Source organism: Falco naumanni, chromosome 4, assembly GCF_017639655.2.
Source record: "Falco naumanni isolate bFalNau1 chromosome 4, bFalNau1.pat, whole genome shotgun sequence".
Lineage (NCBI taxonomy): Eukaryota > Metazoa > Chordata > Aves > Falconiformes > Falconidae > Falco > Falco naumanni.
In genome coordinates, this window is record NC_054057.1 from 51,751,609 (window position 1) to 51,777,015 (window position 25,407).

The following is a 25,407-nucleotide window of genomic DNA, read 5'->3' on the forward strand; positions in this document are numbered from 1 at the left end:
TCTGGCAGTCATGTGTGTCGTGTTAAAAGCCCCAGAAACACAAGAGTTAAATTCAGTTGACATTAGCTGTGTCAGCTATGCTTTTTTTTTTTTATGGTGTTAACGCAATACTTTATTTCAGGTGCCACTATTAAATCTATTAAATGTATGCTTGGATTTATGTATTTATGTAATTTAGAAATGATTTCATATTTTACCTGCTTGAATTCTAATATTCTTGTCAAGAATGTTAACTGCTTGGTATGTTGTTCACTATATGCATTGCTTGTAGGGCAATCCTTAAGCTTTCCTGGTTTAGTAATGACTGGACATGATTAAGTAAAAAGCATTTTGTATTTCTGTTAATTTTTTTGTTTGGGTTTTTTGTTTGGTTATTTTTAGGTTCACTTTCCAGACACAGAGAGGGCAGAATGGCTGAACAAGGTAAGAGTAGTGATTAACATTGCTCCTAAATGTGAAGGGAGGGGAGGGTGATCTGAGGTGAAAAAAAGAAAAAATGGTGAGGCAGGAATCTGAGATCAGAGGAGTTTCAACTTTCTTTGCACTTTATACACTTGAACTTCTAGTTGTTGATCCATTTAGTCATGAGAAAGATTAAATCTGTTTTCATGGTCTTGAAATTGTGAGTTTTGAAGAATGACTTGAAGTGACATTAAAATAAGGACAGCTGTAATTGTGTGGAAGTCATAGCAGCTCTAAACACAGTCTTTTATGTTCTGCTTGTCTGGGATACTTTGCAGTTACTGTAGGTTCCTGACCTACAATCTAAAAATAAATCAGTTTTGCAGTTTTGATTTGTATGTGTGATAATCTAAGGTATAGATCTAAGTAGCCTGGGATTTTTTAAAATATCTTGTATTCAAAGAGCATAGAAGAACATGAGTTAATTAGAGAATAGTGAGAAAAAAATAAATAGAATATAGAATTTTCAGATATGACAGTAAAATACTGTAATTTTTACTTTTGTAAACTTTATGTATGTATTTAAGAAATGCCTTTGAGCCATTTTTTCTTATTCCTCTCTTTACATGCAAATAAACTTAACCCTCTTCACCCTTGTCCCCAACATTCAGCATCAGTGCTGAATGCATGGGCATTTGTGGGATAAAAGAAAATTCTTGATACTGTTTTTGTCCTCCTCCAGTGCTTCAAATCTATGCAAATGTGTAAAACACACAAACTGAGAATTCCAGAAAGCTTTCCTGTATGTAAAAAGGGGAGCCAGTCCTTCTTATGTCTGTAATGAAATGTATAGAAAACTTGTAGGTTTAAAGTTTTGTACAAAAAAATCTTACATATGCCTTAAAGAATGGGTTTTAGTTGTGTGCGAAGTTGTGTTCCAAGTAGATTGATTATTTATTTATTTTTTCCTTAGACTGTAAAACAGATGTGGCCTTTTATTTGCCAATTTATTGAGAAACTCTTCCGGGAGACCATAGAACCAGCAGTAAGAGGAGCAAACAACCACCTCAGTACCTTCAGTTTTACAAAGATTGATATTGGTCATCAGGTCAGTGTCTGGTGAGGGTTTTCTAAGAGCCTCTGTCTTGCCATTCTCATGTAGCCTGTTTAAATCTACACAAAAACATTTCTCCGTGACACTTGATGGTAAGCCTTATTCTGGTTTCTGTTGTAACATTAAAATAAAAATGTGTGTGGCTTTTTTAGCAGAGTGTGCATTATTATTTTTTTTTAATGTTTTTCCTGGGGTCTCTGCTTTGGAAACTTGCCTGAGAACTGAGAAGTCTCCAAGTATTGTAACTCTAGTCATGTGGAGAGCTCATAGCAACATGATTTTAATACCGTGTATGTAATGCTGTACATTAAGTGAGCAGGGACCATTATACCTTTCTCGCCAGATGATGCAAGTGCAATTACCTTTCTTGTAACAGATGAACTTTTAATCACCTTATGTACGGAGTCCAATGACAAAGCTGCTGGCTCAGCTTTCCAAAGGACTGCACATAACACAGTATCAAGGAGCAGATAGGTGTCTATCTTCTATTAGGTGCCCTGAAAGAAGGGGTCATAAAGTATAACTCTTTCATAGCTGCAGAAGAGCCTGTTTGACCAGTCCGAGCTAAGCATGTTACCTCTGCTTGCAATAAGTTTGGCACTAATTACTGTTACCAGTATCAGCTAGAACTTGTCTGTTGAGATATGGCTTAACTGTTTTTTTGTAAAGTTGTCTTTTGTGTTCCTTTTGCTTGTCATAAATGAGATTTAAAGTAAGGATTTAAAAATCAGTGCCCCCCCCACCACCCAACCCCACCCCCACCCCCTTCTCCATATGTTAGGAAAACTGAAATTAAGTTTTGGGTGTGATGAAGGTGAATGATTTTTCTCTTTGTGACTCTTATTTCATGTATATAAGAGTTCATTACACTTTACAGAACCTTTTGTGTGATTGTTTTTTTGGTTTTGTTTTGTTTTAAAGTTGTAAGCCCTTTTACACAGGGGTCTGCCCTGCCCTAATACACAGGCTGTAGAATTGCATTCCTTTTAAGCCATACTAATTTTAAGTAGGGTTTAAATTAGCTTCCACAGCTCTTTATGCTTCTGCGGGTGAACTGTGTTATCTCAGACATGAGAAACAGCTATTCTTACTTTGTATTGCAGCCTTGATTGAGTTGCATCCTGTGAGGTGCACAGCCACACACACAATGGGAATCTGACAGCAATGAGGTTTCCATTTTACTTAAATTACTACAAGATATAAACAGAAGTATGGCAATTTTTCCAGAAAATAAAACCTCAAAATGTCACAGGAGGTGATGCTAAGTAGGGTCATCCTTCTCCCATCTGGTGTTTGATGAGTGTTTGATTGATATCTGTTGTTTCTGTGTGAGAGGGAGAGGAAAGGAGAGAGAGAGAGAGGGAAAGTACAACAGTTTAGATAAAGAGCACAGAGTGGTTGAAACAACTTCTTGGGGGGATTATGAGTACTTTTCCATCCATTCTGACTAAATTCCACTTAATTTTTGTGAATTAAATTTAGCTTGTTGTTTTAGTTGTCTGGGGGTATTAGGCATATAGTAGTACAGAGAAATGAGATGTTTACATTCATACAGATGGGGGAGAGAGAAAACTTGATACTAAATTTTTGTAAATCTTGAAATCTAGTGGCCTAAATGCAGGGTAATTGTCAGAAGCATGGTTGAGTGAATCCTAGCAAGGTGATTTTTAACTTTGAGCTAAATTGGTAGTCTTGCTTCACACCTTTTAATAATGCTTAAGTAAATTCTTAACTTCAGGCATGAATGTGTGTATTTTCGCCTTTATTTCAAAGTTAAGAGTTTTATATGATATAGTTCAGTAGAAAGATGCAACTTTTACTTGCTGCTTTGTTTCAGCCTCTGCGGATAAATGGTGTAAAAGTGTACACCGAAAATGTGGACAAAAGGCAGATCATTTTGGATCTTCAAATCAGGTAAGCTTATTTCTATATTATGATGATGTCCATGCCTTATAATATATGCTTTGCTTGATTCAGCATTATGTTGTCCTGAAAGGAGAATAATTGCTTCATTAATGCAAATGTCGTTAGTTCCAATTGTGTATGAATGGAGGAAGGAACTGCATGCTGTAAATAACATTTATCTGAGGGAAATAGCATATAGACTCGGTATGACTGCATCATTAATGTTGGTTAATAAAAAAGTACTTTCTAAATCCTAAAGCACTATTTTTTTCTCATGTATTAAAACTTTTCCTTGCAGTTTAGTCTAAAATTTAAGGTACAGTAAGATGCTTGGGATTTTTTTATTTTTCTCGGTTACTTAAATATTATTTTTTTTAAAAAAAAACACAGTGTTAGAAAAAGAGAATGATAGCTACCAAAGGACTTGTGGTCATATGTAACCGAATTAAATTTGTTTTTTATAATGCAAGAGCGACTGCAGTCTGCTGCTTCAGTTTTCTTTGCCTCTTTCATTATGTCCCTGTTGGTATAGGTTTATGAATAGATCTACCCAACATTTGCCAAAGTCTGCACAGTCTGCAGTTACAGAGTTTTGAAAGTGCAGTCAGTGAACCCAGCAAAGGTTTTGTATTTGGCCTTAATTGATATGTGTTACAGTGACTACTTTCACTTGTTTGTAGGTTGTGGAAAGGCCAGATTTGTCAGTCACTGATGATCCAGCAAACCGCAGCCTTCTGTGTTTCTTGCTGCTACCCTGCTGGTTACTGCCAGGGAAATCAGGCCTCTCAACTTCTCTTTTTCAGAGTTACTTCCAAAGTTTGAACTTGGTTATTCTTAATTTTGAATTATTTATGTAAATCTCAGCTATGTTGAAGACTGCTTTTTTTTTTGTCAAAGCTGGGTGCCAGAGTGAGAAGATGCTGCTGCTGCATTCTTTCCTGGGTTTCAGGGGGGCTACACCTGTGAGCAGGGACCAATCTTTATTAAATCAAATCACTTTATTTCTATAGGAAAAAGACAGCTATCCAAACCAGGGATTGGTGTTGCTGGACAAAATACAGCAGCATTGTGTCTTGAAAGTGTGTTTCACTGGGGTGGATGCTGTTAGCCCTAATGGAGAAATTTCCTTCAGTTTTCTCCTTGTTGCTGCTTTGGAGAGCAGCTGTGAGAACAGCCTCACCTTTTCAGACTTAAGCCCTCAGGAAAACAGACTTGTCTGACCGCTATGGACACAGTAAAAGACTTGTTTTTGAGAAGCTGGTTTTTTCAGGCGTTTGAGAGGCCAAGTCTCACAGGACCACTTCTTCTCTTTAAAGCAGGATTACTCCCACAGGAGGAGAGGGTAAATCTAGTGTTTCTTTTTTTGTTGTTTTGTTTTTACTCCTGCTCATTTTCATGAACTGGGTTGGGACAGATAAACATAAAAAGGACAGAAGATTTGCACAAAAATTTCAGGATTAATGTCCTGTTACTTAGACTGGAAGTAAATCTTGGCCCATATGTCTCAATGCATTACATTTCAACCTACTTGAGAAGTGGTAACAGCTAGAGTCCAGTCTAGAAGACTGAAATAAATTCCTTGAAGTGGTTTAAATAAAGATGATAGTGCTGAGTCAGTTAGGTGCCCATTTACCCCAACAGTCTGCCCCTGCTGTCAGTGGCATAAGCTTGCAGGAAGAGCATGGAAACAAGAGTGCTAGAGAGTGACTGTCATAGATTCTAGCAATTAAGGCTTAAACAAAACCACCATCAAAAGAAGTCCCATTTCATATTTAAGACTTACCCAATGAGAAGGTGTCAAGGACAAGGGCTCTTTTTCAAAGGCTTTTATTTCTACAAGTTTTAAGTAGATGGCACTCCAGTATCATGTGTGACTCTGTGATTATTTTTTTGTTGTTGTTTTGTTGTTTTATGTTCCTGAGGGGTCCATTGCTAGGATATTTTAGTTCAGTTTTGTAAGATTATCAAGAACAGGTCAGTATTAGAGAAAAGTCTGTCCTTTGGAGTATTTACCCCTATAGATTTAAATCTCCAGTTAAATTAAAATTAAAACAATCTAATTTATTTTTAATTTCAAAGTTAGGAGCTTTCTATAAACCCTTAATTCCCTAAACACATTTGAGAAGGAAAACAGTCTCTCTCTAAGCATTCATAAGAATAGCTGTATGAAGTCAAATCCTGGGGGGGGTGGCAGGGGGAAAAGAAGGAAAGATTTTATTTTATTTATATTTTCAAATTTTTAGTACATCCATTCTTGTAATAATTTCCTTTTGTCCTGCTGTTTAACTAGTGTGGCATCCTTTAGCCCTTTCTACTGTCAGTTGTTTGTGATTGGGTATATGTATTGGCTTTGGACCTTCCTTACAGTACATTTAAGTAGTTCCAATGTGTCTCCAAAACACTTCTTTAGCATTTCTTATAAATCTTTTTTCTATTTTTTAGCTTTGGGGTTTTTTTTTTAGTATCTCTTCTTTGAGTTTTTTTGAGGGTTTGTTTTTAATTGCAAAAGGAGTGTGTTTTGGTTTAGTTTTTATTGTTTCTGCAGGGGTATCAAGTGCATTCTGATCATTGCTTCGGAGTGTTTTTCAGAACCTTTTGAAACAGGTCCTATGCATTGCTCAGGATACAGTGAGGAACTTTACTCTTGTAAGCCGCTTGACTAGATAATCCACAAAGCATTCATTGGAAAGTGTATTTAAAGATTCAATTTCAGGACCATGTTTGCAAAGGGAACACTTTACCTTTCTCTTACTTACTGTGAACTTTATGTTAAAAAATTGTCAAAACTCATGTTACAATTTAGAAGTTACTTTTTGCTGACAAAGATGTGTGAGGGAAAACTTTTAACTACTTGGGCCAATTAAGATAGTCTAAATAAATTGATAATAAATATAAATCTTACATTTGCTAAAATGCATGAATGTAGTAAACACTTGAGGAAAATTTAAAGTTATGGATCAACAGAAACCAAGATAAACTGTCAAATTAAATGTGAACTGTAGTAAAGAAAGCCAAAAAAGACTGAGAGATTGAGGAAATACTTGTTAATAGCATACAACTGAGTTGTTTTTCACAGTCTCATGACACACAAAAAAAGAAAATTTTAGGCTGCAGATTTAAACTCGTGGAAGTATTTTTTTTTTTATGTGGCATACTTGAATGGAGAAAAATCACTACCATTGTACTGGCAGATGACCATTGTAAAAATGCAGTCAAAATATCTTGTAAAAATAATGAAGGTAGCCCAGAGTACAGTATCACAGATCATTGTAATCTGGGAAATGTTTGTCCTATTTTTGTTTGTTTGTTTTTCTTCTGGGCATCTTTTATGGTCGTATAGTGACCCCATCCACAGTATACTGTGCTTTTTATCTGATTGAGTACATCTGCTGTTATATTCTTACAGGACTGCCCCCATTAAAATGTAATCTATCTTAGTGTTCTGTACATTACAGGGGTCATTAATATTTCTGGGATATTATGATCTGAATGTACAGAATTTACTTACTAAATGAGCCTTCAAGTTGTATGTTATGTTACAGTGGAATTCTGTAGCACTGACTGTTAATGGACCCAGCCAAATATCTTGGGATAAAACCATATTTAACTTTATTAAAAGGTTAAAAGCAGTTGACTTGTTACCCTCAAATGCAGTTTGTTACTATTTTTACTTCAGTTTGTCATCATGTTATTACGGATTTTCAAACAAGCATATTGCTTCCCAGTCTTCATAACACAAATAGTTCTGATGCTACGAAGTGCCAAGATTGAGGTTTGAGTTACAGGTTTTAATTGACCTTGCTTCTCTGTGTCATGTTGTTACACAATTACATATGTGTGTGTATATTTATATATATATCTACTATCTCTATATATAGTTAGATAGGTAAAAATAGAACTTACATAGTTTTAAATGATGTATTAAAAAAAATATTCCTATTTTTAAACTGTACAATCACACTACATTCATTCTGGGGAAAGCAGTGATTGCTTTCCTTTCACATAAACCCTTGTCATGTTGCTGTCTTCCAGTTCCCCAAACTGGTCATTGTACCAAAATGAGTCTGTGTATTGTTATCTTTTGAATAGTTGAAAATACATTCCAGTGTTGGATGTTTACAAGAATGTCTCAGCACTATTGTTCATTCAAGGGATTGATAAGATTTGTGTTTTCTTGAAATCCCATAGGTAGCACTATCACAGAGTACAGGTGGCTACAAATCAGCTTTGCTTTCTTTTGAAAGTACCTTGTGGCCATCAGTTGTCAGAGGAGGGGGGGCAGGAGTCCTGCTGTTCTGCTTTTACTATTACAGTTATTTATTCTACCTTGACTTGATCCTAAAATGGACCTGTGAGGAGAGCCAACTCCATTTTCTCCATAACTTTCCAGACATTTCTGTAATAAAATTCCATCAAACTCCTAAACTTGGCTGAACAGTTTTTCATGGTACAGGTTAGGTCTGAGGAACCTAATCTGAGGAAGCCTGAGCTCTACTGCGGAATTTGGAATGGGATGCCTTGTAAAGGAGAAAATTTCCCCTGCTCGCAGCAGTATCTGGCATAGTCTGAGCTGCCCCTTATCTCCTCCCCACTTAGTTCTTTTTTTTCCCATATTTTTTTAATTTTATTTTTTTTTTAGCTGGTAGTTTGTTCAGAAAGCTGTTCAGATTTCATTTGTCCTTTTGTTATAACCTGTATCTTCTCAGCCAGGTTCCTTGTCTAGCCAGTCTCTCCCTAGCTGTAGCTTGAAAGTCAGTCTGTTGGTTTTTGGTTTTAGCACTTATTCTGTAGAATCGTTGACCTGTTCCCTTGCTAGTCACAAGCTTTCTTTCTAGATTCCTTTTTGAGTCTCAGAATTAGTTTGTTTTCAGACTTAACGTGGCTTGCAGCAGCAGCAGTTCTTAGAAAAGATCTCTTCAACTCTGCTGGTACATGCTTGACCTGCATGGAGCTTTGGGAAAAGCAGCTGCTAAAATCTGAGTCTTGAGTTCCATTCAAATAATCTTTTAGCCTTGTAGCATGGGCAAAAGAAATGGGCCTTTTCTTACAGTCTAGTGCAGATCTCTCTCTGGGATACAGAGCAGCATCTGCGAAATTTCAAGCCCTTGACCTTGCATCCCCCAAAATGGGATGCAAGACCTGTTCAGGGAAAATATTGCATTGTTTTAAATATATTATTTTCTAATTTAATCACTACCTTCTCTCTCCCTTCCCCTTGGAATGGGCTTGACTGTTTTTGGCATAACCCTTGGTTAGCGGATCATCCATCCCGGCCCATTCAGCTTACGGAATTTCTAAATATGACTGGCTTTGCAAGTCTCTGAATATTTCAGACAACTTTGATTTCTAGTGAAATAACCATCTCTGTCTAATGCTTCTCATGATTATATTAGATGAACATGGGTTTGGGTTCATGTACTGTCAATGATACCAACGTAGAGCTTTCCTGAAGGTGGGGTATGAGTAGTGTCCGTTATTTCCTAATAGTAAGGGTACTTGCACATTTTATCTCATGTATGCTTCTGGAGATGATAACATACCTATATATGTATTGGAGTGATTTTAATGACAGTGGTGATGTTTTGAAGCGGATGTAATTTTTTTAACAATCTTGACTTTGTTATATGCTTCAGTGTTTTAACATTCATTTTTTGTTTATAAGCTGTGATGTATGAGTGAAATCACTGTCATGACAGTGCAAAACAGAACTAATGGTGTATTGTGGTTTAGTCCATAAAATGAAATGTATACTTGCCTTTTTTGTCTTAGTTTTGTTGGAAACTGTGAAATTGATTTGGAGATCAAGAGATACTTCTGCAGAGCTGGTGTGAAAAGTATACAGGTGAAATTAATTTTTTTTTATTTTGATATTGAGTTATCACTGAGACATTATTTTCTAATGAAATAATTTATAAGAAGGAACCAGTAATGGCGTAGTTTTATTGGTTACTATTTTTTTCTCAGTTGCATTATATTGATACTGCATGATAATTTCAGTAACATGACTTAGCTGAAAGGGTAAATTCCTTTTAGATTTAGAGCTGTTTTAAATATGTATGAAAAAAGATGGAGATAATTGCACATCAGTCCAATGTTCATGTGGTTTGTAAAGGGACCATGGAGCTTAAAATTTTGTTTTATTGAATATTTTACTGTGAGATGCAATTACTAGTTTAGATGCAGTTACTATTAGTAGCCTTGCCTTCTGATACTGTCTCTCAAAATTCCTTAATTTTCTGATAACAGATCTCTCTCTCTCATGAGGCAAAACAGTACACTTTTTGTGTGTGTGTGTGTGGTATATCTTGACATACCTATAAGCATTTGCCTACTTTTGTTCTAGTGTCTGTGGATGCCATTGCATTGTTTTGTGCCACACTGGTTTACATTGAGCTGTATAGATGATCTACTTCATATTTTTGGCAAAATTACCACTAACATGACAGAGCATCATGTAGAAGAATATAATGAATTTTTAAGCCCAGCTACTTAGTGCCTGTGTTAAATATTTTGGGTTTGGGCGACAGGTAACGCTGTATATGTGAAATTCTTCCATAATCAAAAATTTAATGAACTAGGAAGTGTAAGCATTGCCAGTGAATGTGTTTTATTTAATACTTGAACTAAAGTAAATTAATTGCCTTTTTTTCCTCCCCTTCCACAGATCCATGGCACTATGAGGGTTATTCTGGAACCACTGATTGGAGACATGCCCCTAATTGGAGCACTATCTCTTTTTTTCCTTAGGAAACCTGTAAGTACTTTTATCTCTGTTTCTGCTCTTTCTAGAGTGCTGATGACAGTAGTCAGAAAATGATAGAGGAAGAATTAAGCAGCGAAAGGAAAGAATTTGGGAAATCACTTCCATTTGGTTGAGCTTTCCTGGAAAAATAGTGGGCAAGTTTTATGAATACTAGAAGAAACCAAGATGAATAATAATTACTTTGGAATTCTGAAGTGTATTTTGTCAAAGCTGTCAATTTTTTCTTGAGTCTTCTGGATAAAGGAAGATCAATAGATACCCTCTAGGTTGTTTGTAAACTTGTTACTGCTTCTTCATGACAGTCTGTAGGTGAGCATGGTTTAAGTTAAAATTCCACAAGATCTGTGCGAAGTTGTTTTGAAAACCATGCTGATGTTACCACAAATTAAAATCAGAATGGGTGTTCTGAGATTACCTGCTAAGATGATTGAAATTTTTATCCTAAACAGCAGGTAGGCAATTTCCATTACATTTACCAATGACCCAAGGATGAGAATGGATGAAGCACAGTGTGAGATGGAATTGGAAGTCAAAATTATCATGACAGTAGCAGAAGTTGGCGGGAGAGAGGGTGTCATGTAATTCAACTGTAATATGTGCTAGGGCAAAGTGGACATTTGGACAGGAATACTAGTGAAACGTAGGTAAGCCAACAAGGCCTTGCTGGGATGAAACTGAAACAGCCAGACTGACATGTGTAAACAAAATAACCCACAAATGCTTTCAGTTTTAGGCACAGCCCTTCAAAAAAGATACTGACCAGCTGGAAAGTGTGCAAAGTAGGGAGATAAGAATAAATTTGACCCTCGAGAACAGACCAAAAGAATGGGAATTGTTTAGTTTAGAGTGAGGAGAAAATGTCTTAAAAAATGTGAGAGGCTCTTTCGGAAGAGAAACATGCCATCTATTCTGTATATCAATGGCAGATAGGATAACAAAGAGTCACAGCAAGGAAGATTCAGGCTAGACAAGAGGGATGAGGGAAAGCCTGTATGGTAGTGGTAGTGAAGCACTGCAATAGGCTGCCTTGAGACACTGAATCTCTGTCCCTGCTGGCTCTTAAGAACAGATTGGACCTGCATCATCTGTTAGTATTGACGTAAGTACAGCTTTTCCAGAACCATTCGCTCAGGTGGGCTCTTGAGATTGTATCCAACCTAGTGAGTCTTGTAGAAGGTGAGATCTAACTGGAAAGGTTGATGTAGACTTAATAAGAGTTAAAATACTTCTTAATAATTTAAAAATGTTTTAATTTTAAATAATATAACTGTACAAACTGAAATTAGTTTCAAGGTATTATAGCATTTGTATGGGATTCTGCTGCGTTTTACCACCTTTTTTGTTGGAAGTAACTGATTCATTTATCTAAATGAAACTGTGATGTACTTTAGAAGTCTTTCATGGGGTTCCCCTGTTCTTTACTACCCAAACAACAAGGAAAGTGCCTGGGGATTATTTGGGTTAGCCAATATTAATTTGTATCATGGAGACTGGCACCAAAGTTATGTGCATTTTTGCAGGATTCAATAGTGTTGCAGTTGTTACAGACTTATTTAAGTACTCTTGAATTAGGAGAATGGTTCTTAGCTCACTGAAGAGGAAGAAAACTTCTGCATCTGAGTAATTTGTAGAAAATGAGTTAAGGAAAGTTTTCTAAGGCCAAAAATTTTTCTGAATTCTGGCCTATCACAAATCACCCGATAGTTACTTTTTATGAGCACCTGTTTTATATGCCTGTCTTGCCTTTTCATGCTGAACTTACTATATTTTAAAAAGTTCATATTTAAGTGCAATGTTTGAAAGTAACACAGGTTTTGAAACCTGGGAACGTGGGTAGTGTAGTGATACAATTTCAGTTCAACCGTTTCCTCTGTGTTAAAATGATAATGTATGTAATTGAAGTTTGCACTATAGATGGTGGATTGTTGCACCTTGGAGTGATTCTTTCACTTCAAAAGCTGTAGTCTGAATCTCGCAGGTAAGATTGGCTGACAAGCACCAGTATGTCTGTTAACTTGGTACAGCACTGATAGAACAGGATAGATAGCAAATGTAATTTTCACTGTCTGAGTAATAAATAACCTACAGTGTTATTTGAACTAAATATTATCAAATATGACAGTAATTCTACTCTAGATTTTACTACTTGCAGGAAATTTCTGGTTTAATCTGCAGATGCATCAGGAAATGCTCACAGATGTTGCAAACAACCTTATTTTAGACAAATATAAAGGAGAACATAATACAAATTGCACACTTCACATTGGAAAATATTTTGATGTGTGTGTGTAAGGCAGTTTCAGTGATTTGAAGTTTGTTTGTAGTAAGTATCAGTGAGAGAGCTTAAAAAACGAGAACATCATGGAAATCTGTGCTGCACAGACTTCTTTGAAGAAATTGATTCTGTCTCTTACTTGGAAGTATATTTTCCGTTGGAGGCTTTTGTTTCTTGGATATGTTCTAATTAAACAGTAAAACTTGTGATGTTAAGATGTACAGTTTCAGATTATGCTAGATCATAAATTACAAGTACATGGGTTTAGGCACTTTGAAACGGTCTCAGATTGATCACTGTGGTTTCCTCAGCAATCTGCAACTTTTTAAAGTTGATCTAGTTTTCAAGGTTTGGGAGGTGGGAGTGAATTCTTTACTTCAACAGCTTTAGAAGGTATGTTGTTGCTTTCTTCAATGACATCACATTCTTGTAACAATTCTTTTGAACAAATGTCCTAAGATAAATTTTTGTGAACTTGCTGAAAAGATAGGTTTGTATGGGTGTTTGTGTGGCCTAGGAAAAACTTAAGGTGTCATTTATGTGTCTTGTTTCATCTCTCTAGAGAAACCATGTGTTTTTGTGTAAAGCAAATGTGAACTTAAATCTTTGTAAAACGTGCAAGAATTTGGAAATGTTTTGTGGATAGTTTAGTCACTTTTTTTCTAAAAGTGAAATAATTCATGCAAACTGATAAAACATCATTGGTCTTATTTGGGAAGGGTTGGGGAGGTACATTGAGATGAACCAAATTTGGATTTCCACTTACTACTTTGAAGCGAGTCTAAACGTTAGGAGATCTCTGGTTAAGTTGTCTCCTTTTTACCCACTGGCTGAGCAGCATACGTCTAGGACATAATGTTTGTGTTTATACTAACAAATGAAGCAGGGCTGTGACGGGCTGGACACTGCCTTATGGTGGTCTGTGCTATGTAGTTGTTAGCATACTCTGATATTATTTTGCTATTTAGTGCTCTTCCAAACAATTTCCAGACTCAGTACTGCACCCAGCTCATTACAGGGACTACCTAGTAAACAAGTTAAGTGCAAACACTATTTTAGAGGCGCAGGGAGAAGGGTTTAGTTGTGTGGACACAGGCCTTACTACTTTTGCCCACCCTCCCACCCCCAGGAATGATCTTTGTGTTGTAGATGTGGTTGTGTTCTGTCTCTCAGTTCTGTTTTGTATTCACTGAGAAAGAAACCTGTGTATTGTCCCTCTGCAGAAGCTATTCTGCTGGAGCTATGACCCAGTGCAGCACATATGGGCTGCTTTCCTGGGGTTCCTCCTGCAGCCACAGCTTCTTTGGTGCTTTCTGAGGGAGAGGTAGGAAAGCTGGTAGGGGATAGCAGGGGAGAGATCAGCAGCAGGCATGCTTGTAAGCTGTTCCTGACACTTCCTCTGTTTCCCAGCATTGTGCTCTGGTAGGATTTGTTTGAACCTTTTATTTCTGGTAGTTCCAGATACCTCTCCAGACACCTTTTAGCTCTGGTAGCTGTGGCCAGTCCTTTCTGTCCCAGATCCATGCTAAGTGCCACGCATTTGTGAATTGGTTAACTCAGTCAATCTGCACCTGAGATCGTAAACTGGAAGTGTATCAAATGAAACACCTCTCATTTGTGGTCATAGCTTTCTGAACTTTGGGAGAGACTTTGTCCAGAGTAATGTTGTCTTTACTTCTATCCCCATGCCACTTTATTAGGGGTCTGGTTGACTTAGTGGGACAAAAAATGACAGGAAGTAAACTGGAGAATGAAAACTAAAAAGTCAAACCTTTCCCAAAAGTATTCAGTTACAAAAATATTAAAAGTGTTTTTCACCCTCCTTTCATTTAAAAGCTAGTGGTCAAGGTCCAAGCAAACTTAAGGGTGGATTGTCCACAAAATATCTTTGAGTCAAATTATTCCATAACTCCAATAATTCCATAATTAATTCATATTTTTTTTCCAAGCAGACTTTTCTCCCCACTGCAGTGTGTCTTGGTGTTTTTCTAACCTCTGTAGAAAAATGTAAAATAAAGCTTATTATAGCAATAACTAAATTCTGTCCACTTACTAGAGAGCAAGTGGCAGCAGCCAAGGAAAGCTTTTCTTCAATATTTTTGTTAGAAGGGAAGAGGAATTAGTTGGCAGCTAGCATTAGGTTTTGTTCTCATACTTTCCAGTCCAAAGTAACTGGCAACAATTCCTCTTGCTCTGTATCGTCTGTTTGCTGGCTTTAATGACTATATAAGGCAACGCTGCCTAAATTGATAGTTCTGAACATACTTGTTTAATGAGTTTACCAGTCTCCAGTTTCTGAGTAATGCATGAAGTTTTTGATACCGCAAGAGTTCTTATGTTATATGAAACTTTTTAAATACTGTATTTTGTTGTTACTATTGTGAAGAAGGTGCTGAAAGTTTCATCAGCTTAAAAAATATGTCCAAATATGTAAGAGACTTCAAGGGAGAAATATGTGCATTCTAATGTTTTGAAGTAGTCTTTTAGATCTCTGAGCTTCAATGCTGGAACGGTTAGCACTGTGTAAATAGGATGTGTAGGTTTTTTTGTATTACTTCTCACTATGTTAACATTATGTATATTTACCATATATATTCTGTTTCTCTAAGTGAAGTTATCTTTTCCTTTTAGAACAAAACACCACATAGTTAATGATTTTGATTTTTGATTAGTTACAGAAGTGTATATGGCTTACAGCTGTACTGCAGATTAGTAATTTTCAAAAGCTTGTTTAGTGGCATACTTAATATTGAAGGTGTTTCTTAACCCAACCCTTTTCTCTTGTTTAAAACAAAAACAATAAAATAGACATATGAAAATGCCTATACTATTCTAAAAAAAACATGGCTGGAAAACAGGATGCCTTCCAGGAAAAGTGGGCAACTCTTGCAAAGCTGCAATTTCTATATTCACAGTTTTGTCCCCCACTCACTGCTCTTCCTCTACTCACTTTACAGATTTGTTCTGTTCTGTAGTTTTGCTTTATTTGATACTGATTTAGTTTCATTTAATATTGGCTGCCTTTGGAAAATTCAGCGCTGAATGTGACTTTAAAAATTATGAGTACTGATGAAAATTAGACTCAAAAGGAGCACTTGCACCAAGAATGAGTCCTAGTGAAATGGCTGGGGAAAAAAAAAAAAGTCATTATGTGGAATGCAGAAGAATGTTGTTTTGGTTTGCTTCTAGTTGGTCAAAAATGCGTCAGAATGTATGAGACTGTTGCTATGTTTGCTTCAATTGTTTTTAATCTCTTTTAAAGGGGTTTGTGGAACATGTGGATAAATTCTGAATTTACTGTTATAATATTTGTTAAGAATCAGTGTTATTGCTTACAAGATGAGAGTGATTTGCACTGTTACTTTGTGTACTTAAAATTTTCTATAACTTAAAATTTTTATATTTTAATTTTGATAGCTTATGGGATGTTTTTAGGGCCATTACAGTTGATGCTTCCACTGTACCATATTCTTCTCTCCCTGTGCCCTCCCATTCAGTGTTACTGTCTCTTTCATACCAGTGTTGAAGCTTCTCCTCCTAAAGGAAACTGGTTTTGGGACCTAAGCTGGCAAAATATTAAACACATCAAGAAGTGACTAATTTCCTGTCCTTCAGATGTATTTCAGCATCTTGGGCTGGCTTGCTAAGGAGGCAGGAGAGTGTCAGTACTCATATGAGGGTGCGAACCAAAATGTGGAACTGGTAGAAGGGTAGAAAGTAGAGAGAATTTGCTTGAAATGAAACTTTGAATAGTTGATACTGTGGAGAATAGTGAGGTGCACAGGATTTTTACAAGACTAACTGTGGTCCTTCTTCTGGTCACCTTAACTCAAAAACTTGCCTGTTCTGTCTCTTACCTCCACAACTATACATCTTCCATCTTCAGCATTTGTCATTTAAATCTTTGGACAGTTACAGCTGAAAAACAGCACTGTTAAACGTGGCTCCCATGCAGAGATATGGTGTGTTTCCTTCAGGAATGATGAAAAACAGTGTCATTGCTACCTTCTATGGTATTGTATAGTCAAGCCTTGCTTGAGAAGCTGAGTTTATTATATGTTTACTGGGGAAATACACTCAATAATGTTATTTATTAAATAATTACAGTAATGTTAGCACTTTAGCATTGCAGTGGTAATGGGTTGTGCTCTACTAACAGGTTGTACTGTTTCTGCATGACCGTTCAGGAGTAAGGAGAAGAGGGCATGTTAGTCCCCTTCTTATAAAAAAATTCTGAGAAGAAACACAGCTTACCCCATGGAATTGTATCATCATGCCCTGTAGTGGGTCTTGCAGAAGACTCATACTTCTATAACTTGATTAGCAGGAAGTTGTTCATTAGCATTTTAAAATACTTTGTGGCTTCTCTTCTGAGAATTAGTAGTGTTTGTGGCAGCCAAATGAAGCCACAAGACTGGCAGTGTTTAGAGGTTGCCTTTCGTGCTGCTGTGAACTTCATTTGTGGCCTGTGTGTTCTGTGTCCCAGTACATTCTTTTCCCTTTTGCATCCTAACACATCTAGGGTATGGAGAACACCAAATGCGTAAAAACGCTCATCAGTTTTTAGCCTACCTTTTCTTACAGGCCGCAGGGAGATATATATATATTTTAAAACTCAGTGTAAGTGTTCATTCGTTCTCAGTACAGAGCCTTGAGAAGACACACATTTCTTGGTTTTCAGGGAGGAAACGTAATCTGTTTTCACTACTGTGAGCAGAGGAAGAATTGAAAGAGCTTTGAGTAACTTGACACACATACTACTTCATTGGAAAGTCTAACTGGTGTCTAAAATCCCGCCCACTCCAGGCCAGTGAGCTGGCTGGTAAGAAGTCTCTGCAAGGCATATCACCTCTCTCAGTTGCACTGTGTTGTGTAAAGAGACCACATTGTTTTTGGCTCTTGGCAGAGTTTCACTTGGTGACAAATACTGAACGCAATCTTTCCAGTGCCCTGTTAGTTCTGCTGTAGAGAACCAGTTGGCATTCCCTGAATTTAGCTGAACTAAGAGAATTTTGCATTGCTCAAAGCTGTGATGAGGAAGGAAATAATATTGTTAAGCTATTTTGGAGATTTATAGGCCAAAACTTTTCTTAAAGTATGGAAATTTTTTCTATTCAGTACTTCATAAAATGATTCATCAGCTGGCAGTCTTTTGCTTGCTCCCTTTTTCTCCATAGGCCTTTTCAGCTTTTTAGGATGGTGATGTTGCTTTAACTTACTGAGAGAACTACCTGTTGCGGGGGTGGGGTGCTTGCAAATCATGGCATGGTAATGCACAAAATGTAGAATGAAAATCTGTGTTATTTGGCTGGACTATGAACAAAAAAAAAACAACCCAACATAAAAAGAAAAAAGCATTTGTCATTATATCTGTAGGCTAAGATTAGACTGTGTATTCCTGCAGTGATATCAATATCAATGCTTCATTACTGTTGGGCTCTTCTGGTAGAACTGGAAAGGAAGCACAATGGTGGGTGAACATAGCAAAACTTGTTATGTGAGGAGAGCTTACCTTCAAAGTGCAAATAGCAAAAGCTTGATTTATGCCAGGAGTTTGAAGGCTTGTATTCTTTCCAAAACGTTTCATGGCTTAAGGTTTATTTGCAAAGCTTTTCTAATAATCCGGTAACATGCTTAGCCTTGGTAATGATTTTTAATTTCTTAACTCCAACTTTGAATTGAAAAGGATTTGTCTTTAGCACTTCTGAAATTGACCTCTGTATTTGTGTTTATTCCTGTACAATAAGTAGATGAATAAAGTTTCTGATGTTATATGTACTAATTGCATACTAATTGCGTTTCTTGTCTAAATGGGCCACTCTTAGTAACACTATTTTTTTTCAGTAACTTCGTGTGATTATTTTTTACATGCCTCATGATCTGAGGACTGATGACAGAATGAATCAATGTAGCCTTGTTTTTGAGAAGATGTGTGTAATGATCAAAGTATTGATAGTGAGTGGTCACAAGCAGTGTATGTGGTCTATATGCTGTGCTGCAACCTTCTGAAATGCTTTTTGGTCACATAAATTGAAAAACATTGCAGCTCTCTGTGCTATCTCATAGGTTGTTCTTTGTTTTGTTTTGGGTTGTAGCAGTTAATATAGACACCACTACAATACATGTTTCAGTCTAGTGTAGATGGTGTTTTTTCATGCTGAATTTTAATGTGCATTATGTTGCCAGATTCATTTAATGTGGTTAAATCTATTTAGGAGGCAGCACAGGACTCTGCCATGTTAATTGCTGTATGCAATATACTAAACAACAAAGAACGAAAAAATCAAAAGGAAATGCAAATATTTTCTCATTTTCTGTTTACTCTGAAAATGTTAGTATGTAAAAATGTTAAATATGGGATGCAGGTATGAACACCTTAGGATAAGGACCAATTTTTTGAGGTATTTGTGGGGTGTATTTGCCTTCTAATTCACCTATGAATAAGGAAAAAGGGAATAAATCATCCAATAAAATGGATTCTTTGTCTTAAAACACTATAAAATAACTTCTTCCAGAGCCTCAGTAGTCTGCATAGATTTTTGAAGTGTCATATAATATAATGCCAAAACTTGTGATTAGAACATGACAACCAGTGTGAAAACACAAGTTGTCATTAATTTTATCAGCTGCTACCAAGCTACTTGTATGTTACATTACTTAAACAATTGTGGGTTTGCAGGATTGAGGAAGTAGTACAAAACTGAAGTTACTTGTGCTAAATTGGACTTTTCATCCTGGTTCAGTTATTTATTTCTTTTTTTCAGAGTTAAGATGAGCATGAGATTTGAAGAATGTATAATTTGCACCGTTAATTTTCAAAGAAGAATACACTGAAATTACCTTCAGCTTTCTTAAATATTTGTTCTGTGTTTTCTAGCTCATCGTTTGTTATTGTAGAACTAAGTGTACAAGTAAAGCTTACATACCAATGTAAAATAACCCATTTTACAACAAATAATTTCAAACAGTTTGCATTTGCTAATTAAAAACCCGATAGCTTTAAATTTACATTCATGTAGAAAAGAAATCATAACACTTTAAAAAAACCCCAAAAATAGGAAGAAGAAAAAGGCTGTTCAGTGTTCAAACTATGAGTTTTTAGTAAGATCTCATCCACTTCTGGAAGGTCTTACTGCTACTTAGCCTTGCTAGCATTCCATAAATAGATGTGCCTTAGCAAACTGAGCCTCCCACCTCCCTGAAGATCTTTTCCAATCCAGTTGTTAACTGTGCGTTCCTTTGCTGAAAATGCTAATTACAAAACTGTTTTCCTAATGTGTGTTCATCTCTTGTGCACAGCTTCTTTTAAGTGCTTGGCTGACAGCCTGATCTATAGTTGATAGAGGCCTTGTATGCTAATGGAAGATAAATTTGAAGGAAGAAAGGCAGAATTTTTGTGTAAACACTGACTAGAGCAAACTAAATGAGTGGGTTTAACCTTCTTTTTGTCTGTTTGAAAATGAGTCTGATAACTTAAGTCTCTCAAAAGCATTTTCTAAAAATTAGTGTTTTCAGAAGTATAGGAAAGTTTCACATGTACTAGTTGAATCTTCAATGTGTTTGTTAGAATCTGAATGCATAGTCAGATAACAGCGTAGTAAGTGATGATGCAAATTCCACAGCTTTCGGTTCCTCCGTATGATTTGCTCAAATACATAGCTTTTCTTGTGTAAGGTAGGTTAGCCTTTTCTCACTAAAAATAATCCTGCTAGTACTGTAACAGAAAGTGGGCAAAACTAGTTCATAGTGAGATATCTTTAGAAAGACGTTGAATACAAGATGGTACTGGACCAACAATATCTTCACACTTTCATGTGAAGAATGATGAAAGTCAGCAGTCTCTGTACTGGGCTCTGTATAGCTGCTAATGATAGGATGTTTCACTTTAGATTCTGATAGTCTGGTTTCAGATGTGACTAATGTATACGAACAAGTAGTGGCTTAGGTTGAATTTAGTTATCCTCACATATGCATCTAGTGTGATTCTCTGTAGACGGGACATCTGAAACAGGACCTCTGACCTTCTGGAGATACCACTGGAGCCACAGCAAGTTTACGTGCTTGAAACTGGAAGAAGTGGTTGATGCAGCAGATAGTTGTGCTACTATTCAGAGGGACCTTGACAAGCTGGAAGAATGTGCCAATAGGAATCTCATGAAGTTCAGCAAAGGAAAATGTAAAGTCCTGTGCCTGGGAAGGAAAATATGATTTTGGAAACCTCTTAAAAATCAGCCTGTGTTTTTACAGTAGCATCAGTTCTGCAGTATCTTGTCAGAAAGCTCTTGTTATTTCTAAAGCTGCAGAATTAAGCTTACAGGAATCATGTTACTCATAGTTCAGTGAAGGGTCTAAAGCTTTACATTCCAGTTCTCTGTACTGCTACCGCTTTATTGGGGATACTTTGGGAAAGTGCTTTTTAAGGGTTAGAGCAGAACAATAAAAATGTTGATTGATTATTTTTTTTTTCCCCCTGCTATCATAATGTCATTATTATTGTATCTGTTGAGATACTGAATATAATTCCTGGACAAAAATGAGTACATGAAATGGATGGATAAAGCAAGTACTCTGTAATTGGCGAGGGGAAAAGTGTGCATGCAAAGGTATAATTAAATATAGTAAAATACATACAACTGGCAGAAATTTGTTTACTGCATTTTAACCCACACAGTATAAAATTATGTGAAGTAAGAAAATGAATTTAACTAAATCATGATGTTTAGCTTATTCTGAGAGCTATTGTCGTCTTCCTTATGCTGTAATGACAGAATGAAAAATTGTTTTGACTTTCATTCACTCTTTCAGAGTCTGGGAAACATGAATATCCTGAAGGGTTTAGGAAATTGCATTTAGGAGAAGCAAATGGATAGACTATAATGATCTGTATGAATTTATAATTATTTTGTTCTAAGTGTGTTGGAGTTTCTTAATGCTGAAATATAGCAGATCTCTGTTGGGCTCCTTTTGGTTGATGGAGTTAGAAAGCAAGCTTCTTTCAGTTGTCCACCAGAGTTTGATTGCCTTATTAGAGGAGTCTCTGTGTCTGCTGCTCTCCTGACTATACAAAGGCACAGGAGTGTAATACAGTAAAAGGAGGTGAAGAAAAATCCTGTAGCAATTTGCTGAATGGGTATCAGCAGGGAAAGTGCTAAATTTTAAGCATTCTCTTGAAGTCTGTAGGTTTATTCACCCTTCTGAATAGCATAGTTAGGAAGACGCTAATCTTACTCACTGGATAGGACCAAATGTTTGTTTTCTGTTCTAGTATGTTCACAACAGACTCATAGAATAGCTGAAGTTGGTAGGGACCTCTGGAAGTCATCTAGTCTAACCCCTTCCTCAAGCAGGCCCACCTAGGGCAGGTTGCCTAGGCCCATATCCAGATGGCTTTTTTTAATGTCTCCAAAGGCAGAGACTCCACAACCTCTCTGGGCAGCCTGTGCCAATGCTCGATCATCTTCACAGGAAATAAATGTTTCCTGCTGTTCAGAACCTCCTGTTTTTCAGTTTGTGCCCTTTGCCTCTGGTCTTGTCACTGGGCACCACTGAGAAGAACCCGGCTTAGTTTTCTTTGCACCTTCCCTTCAGGCATTTATGGACATGTATCCCCCCCGAGCCTTCTGTTCTGTGGGGTAAACAGCCCCAGCTCTTTGAGCCTTTCCTCATAGGAGAGATGCTCCTGTCCCTTAGTCATCTTCACGGCCCTTTTTTGGACTCTGTCCAGTATGTCCATGTACTGAGGAGCCCAAACTGGACAGAGCACTCAGGTGTGGCCTCACCACTGGTCAGTGGAGGGAAAGGATCACCTCCCTCATCCCGTTGGCAATGGTTTTCTTAATGCAGCCCAGGATAGTGTTAGCCTTCTTTGTGGCAAGGGCCATGTTGCTGGCTTATGTAGATTCTTGCAGTATGTCCCATGATACGTCTTGCCTTTTGTTTTGGAATATTTAGTTATTAGATCTTGCTACCTTTTCCATTGAAAGGATAATGATTTTTTTTTCTGCTTGATTGTTTGTTACAGATAGGCTAGGTGCTTCACAGGTAACATTGTTGAAATATTTTGCCACTATTACAAAAGTATATTAAGTAATAGTGCTCCTTATGTAAGTAAATGTAGTGTGTGTTATCTTTAGTCAAAAGTATTCACAAAAGAAATCACTAACTAAACTATTAATAGATCCTTTTTAAAAGAATGGTATTTGCTAGGGTTGTTTCTTTTAATAGCAAATGTATGTAGGGTGATCATTCTTGCCTGTTTGTGGAAAGATGCAACATGGGTTCTTATAAAGATTTGTTGGTTTGTTTCAGCATTTAACTGAACCACCACAATTAGTTTATTATCTGAGGGATCTCAATATCTCTAACTTTTTCATGCAGCTATTCTTAGGTGGATTAGGTTAGGTGGATTTGGAAGCGTGGTCGTAGTTGGATGGGTTTGAATTTGTTTGCTACTTATATTCAGTTTACTTCTATGCAGTTAATAAAAAGTTTTCAGTGAGAAGGGAGATAAGGAAACTTAGGGTTTTTTTGTTAGTTTTGTTATCTAGAATAATATTATATGATTGAAAAGAATATGGGGAATTAGTTATTAATGCTGGCAGCCCTGAAACAGCACTTGTACATCTAACATTCTGTAAAAAATTTCAGTGAAGGAAGTATATATGATCTAGTAATGAATTATCTCTATTAATTATTTCTGAGGATTTTTCTAACTTTGATACTTAATCCTGTTGATACCTTTCTTCTTTACTGCATCCATGGTGGAATTAATTTCTCTTTGTCATTAAAAACAGCCTCCTCTGTTTGCAAGCTGTTGTCATGTCCTCCTTCCACCTTCTTAATCCCAGTCTTTTTTTCTTTCTGTAGTCATGCCTTCTAGATCTCTTATTTTCCTGGTCTCAGATGGGATTCTTCATCAGTTTATTATACTCTGCAAATTCATGTAGGTTAGTTGTCCATCTATAACAGGTCAATGGTGAATATGAATATATTCCTCCAGAAAATAGGATCACATATCATTACTTGATACTGGTTGTATGTAGTAAATACTATGTACACATGTAGATTGGGGCGTGCATGTGTGTATTTGTATGTATGTGTGGAAGGGTAGGTAAGAAGATGGTGAGTTGTTTTTATAACTTTAAAAGTTATAATTGGTTAAAAATTATTTAGAATGGAAGAAGTTTGAGTTTCTGTTTAAGAAAATCCTGGAAACTGGTTATTAACCCTCCACTGATCAGAATTTATAGTGATCAGGTTTATTTCTTCAGTGTTGTGAATTCTAAGTTGCTTTTCTCCCCCCCCCCCCCAACCCCTTCTCTGTAATTCACAGCTTTTGGAAATTAACTGGACAGGACTGACCAATCTTCTGGATGTTCCGGGACTGAAGTGAGTATATGTAAAGCAGTGTTTGATATTCTTCCACCCAAGTACACCCCAGAAAATCTGAAGACCATCAGCTAAATAATTTTAGGTTAAATTATTCTGAGTAGTTATCTCGTGATTTAGAATTACATTAAATTGCTCAACGTGCAGAAGGTACTGATTTCACTACAAGTAAAAATGCACAAACTTACAGCTATAGAACTTGTTAAAAACATTTCGAAAAAAATTTTTAATCTGCTTTTTTTAGTGTTCTCAGCCTTTCCAGATTTCCAGAATCTTGTGAATTTCCTATCTGCTATCTCATATGGCAGCAGAAAGACAGAGAGCCTTATTTTTCATGTCAGTGGGTTCACAACATCTTGGCTCATGGCTTTGTATGCTGATATTTCTCTAGTTGCTTGCGTAAAGGTAGTTAGAAATACTTAAGACACTAATTAAATTAAACTTCCTAATCTCTTCAAGTACTTACTTTTAAAGCTTTCAGTTTATTATGTGAAGATCAAATGGAGTAGCAAAAATATTGACCATATATAGCTAGAAAAAATGCTTGGCTTATGCAGAGCTTGTCAAAATAGTACATGATAAAACCCCAAAGAAAAAAGCAGGAGTAGAGGTAAAAACGAAGCTGCTTTGAAATCATTGCAATCCTGATGAGGTTAAATCCATTAGTATATTCATAATTATCTAGTTGTAATAGTTACCCAGGGTCTTTTTAATATTGAAACTATGGCTAAGGGAGTAAGGGTGGATCTGATACACACTTGGATTTTGTGACTAGTCCTTTTATTGGATCCCATACTCTCAAGAGCTGGCTGACTCCAGAATTACTTTTTTTATTGTTTAAAAATGAGTTTGAATTTAGGTATTAAATTAATCCTTTACTGCTCACTTGCGTGACTGAAACAGATCTTGCTTTGCTTAGACATGTGAAACCATTGCACGGAATCCCAGTTGAACAGTTCAAAATTAGAACTTGCATTAAGTAGGTTAATGGCTGCAAGAATTGCTTATCTTTCAAGCCTGCTTAAGGCTGCCTCCAAGGAAAGAGATTTTCTTGATGAGTGAGAAAAGGGCTTCCAAAATACAAGTACTGAGTAATAATTTGCTTTTTTGACATAACACTAATAAACTCACATTTAGTACCTAAGCTTACTAGGCTCCTGAGATTTATACCAGGCTACATGTTTGGCTGACTGCAAACACAAAACCTCAGATGTAAACAAATTCTAGCTAAGTATCTCAATTTTATGGTTTCCAGAGCAACCAAGCTTGGCCACACATGCATAAAATCATGCCATCTAGATGTGGTATAGTTTCTATAGAAACTGTAACCGAGGTGACTCATGTTCTGTTTTGCCAAGACATTTCTTCAGTGCTGAATTTGTTTTTCTTATCTATATAGATAGATTGTATGGTTTGGTAGGGTAACTTGACATATTGTAGTAAACAGTGCTGAACAATGAAGAGATTGTTGCTGCCACAGGTACCTTTTTTATCTTACTGCTGTTGCCTGCACACAAAAATACTTGCTTGTACTCTGTTTGCAAATGCCTTCTACTAAAC

The 25,407-nt window shown here is 36.5% G+C and overlaps 1 protein-coding gene across 2 annotated transcripts in view; it reads left to right on the top strand.

The window, feature by feature from the left end:
- ESYT2 (extended synaptotagmin 2) overlaps positions 1-25,407 on the top strand; it is an 84,349-nt gene that overhangs the window by 28,861 nt on the left and 30,081 nt on the right. For both annotated transcript variants that reach the window (XM_040590260.1, XM_040590261.1), the window contains exons 2-7: positions 382-423; positions 1,376-1,510; positions 3,354-3,430; positions 9,191-9,263; positions 10,086-10,175; positions 23,792-23,847. In XM_040590260.1, coding sequence (XP_040446194.1) covers positions 382-423; positions 1,376-1,510; positions 3,354-3,430; positions 9,191-9,263; positions 10,086-10,175; positions 23,792-23,847 — 473 coding nt within the window. The remainder of the gene's footprint in view (positions 1-381; positions 424-1,375; positions 1,511-3,353; positions 3,431-9,190; positions 9,264-10,085; positions 10,176-23,791; positions 23,848-25,407) is intronic.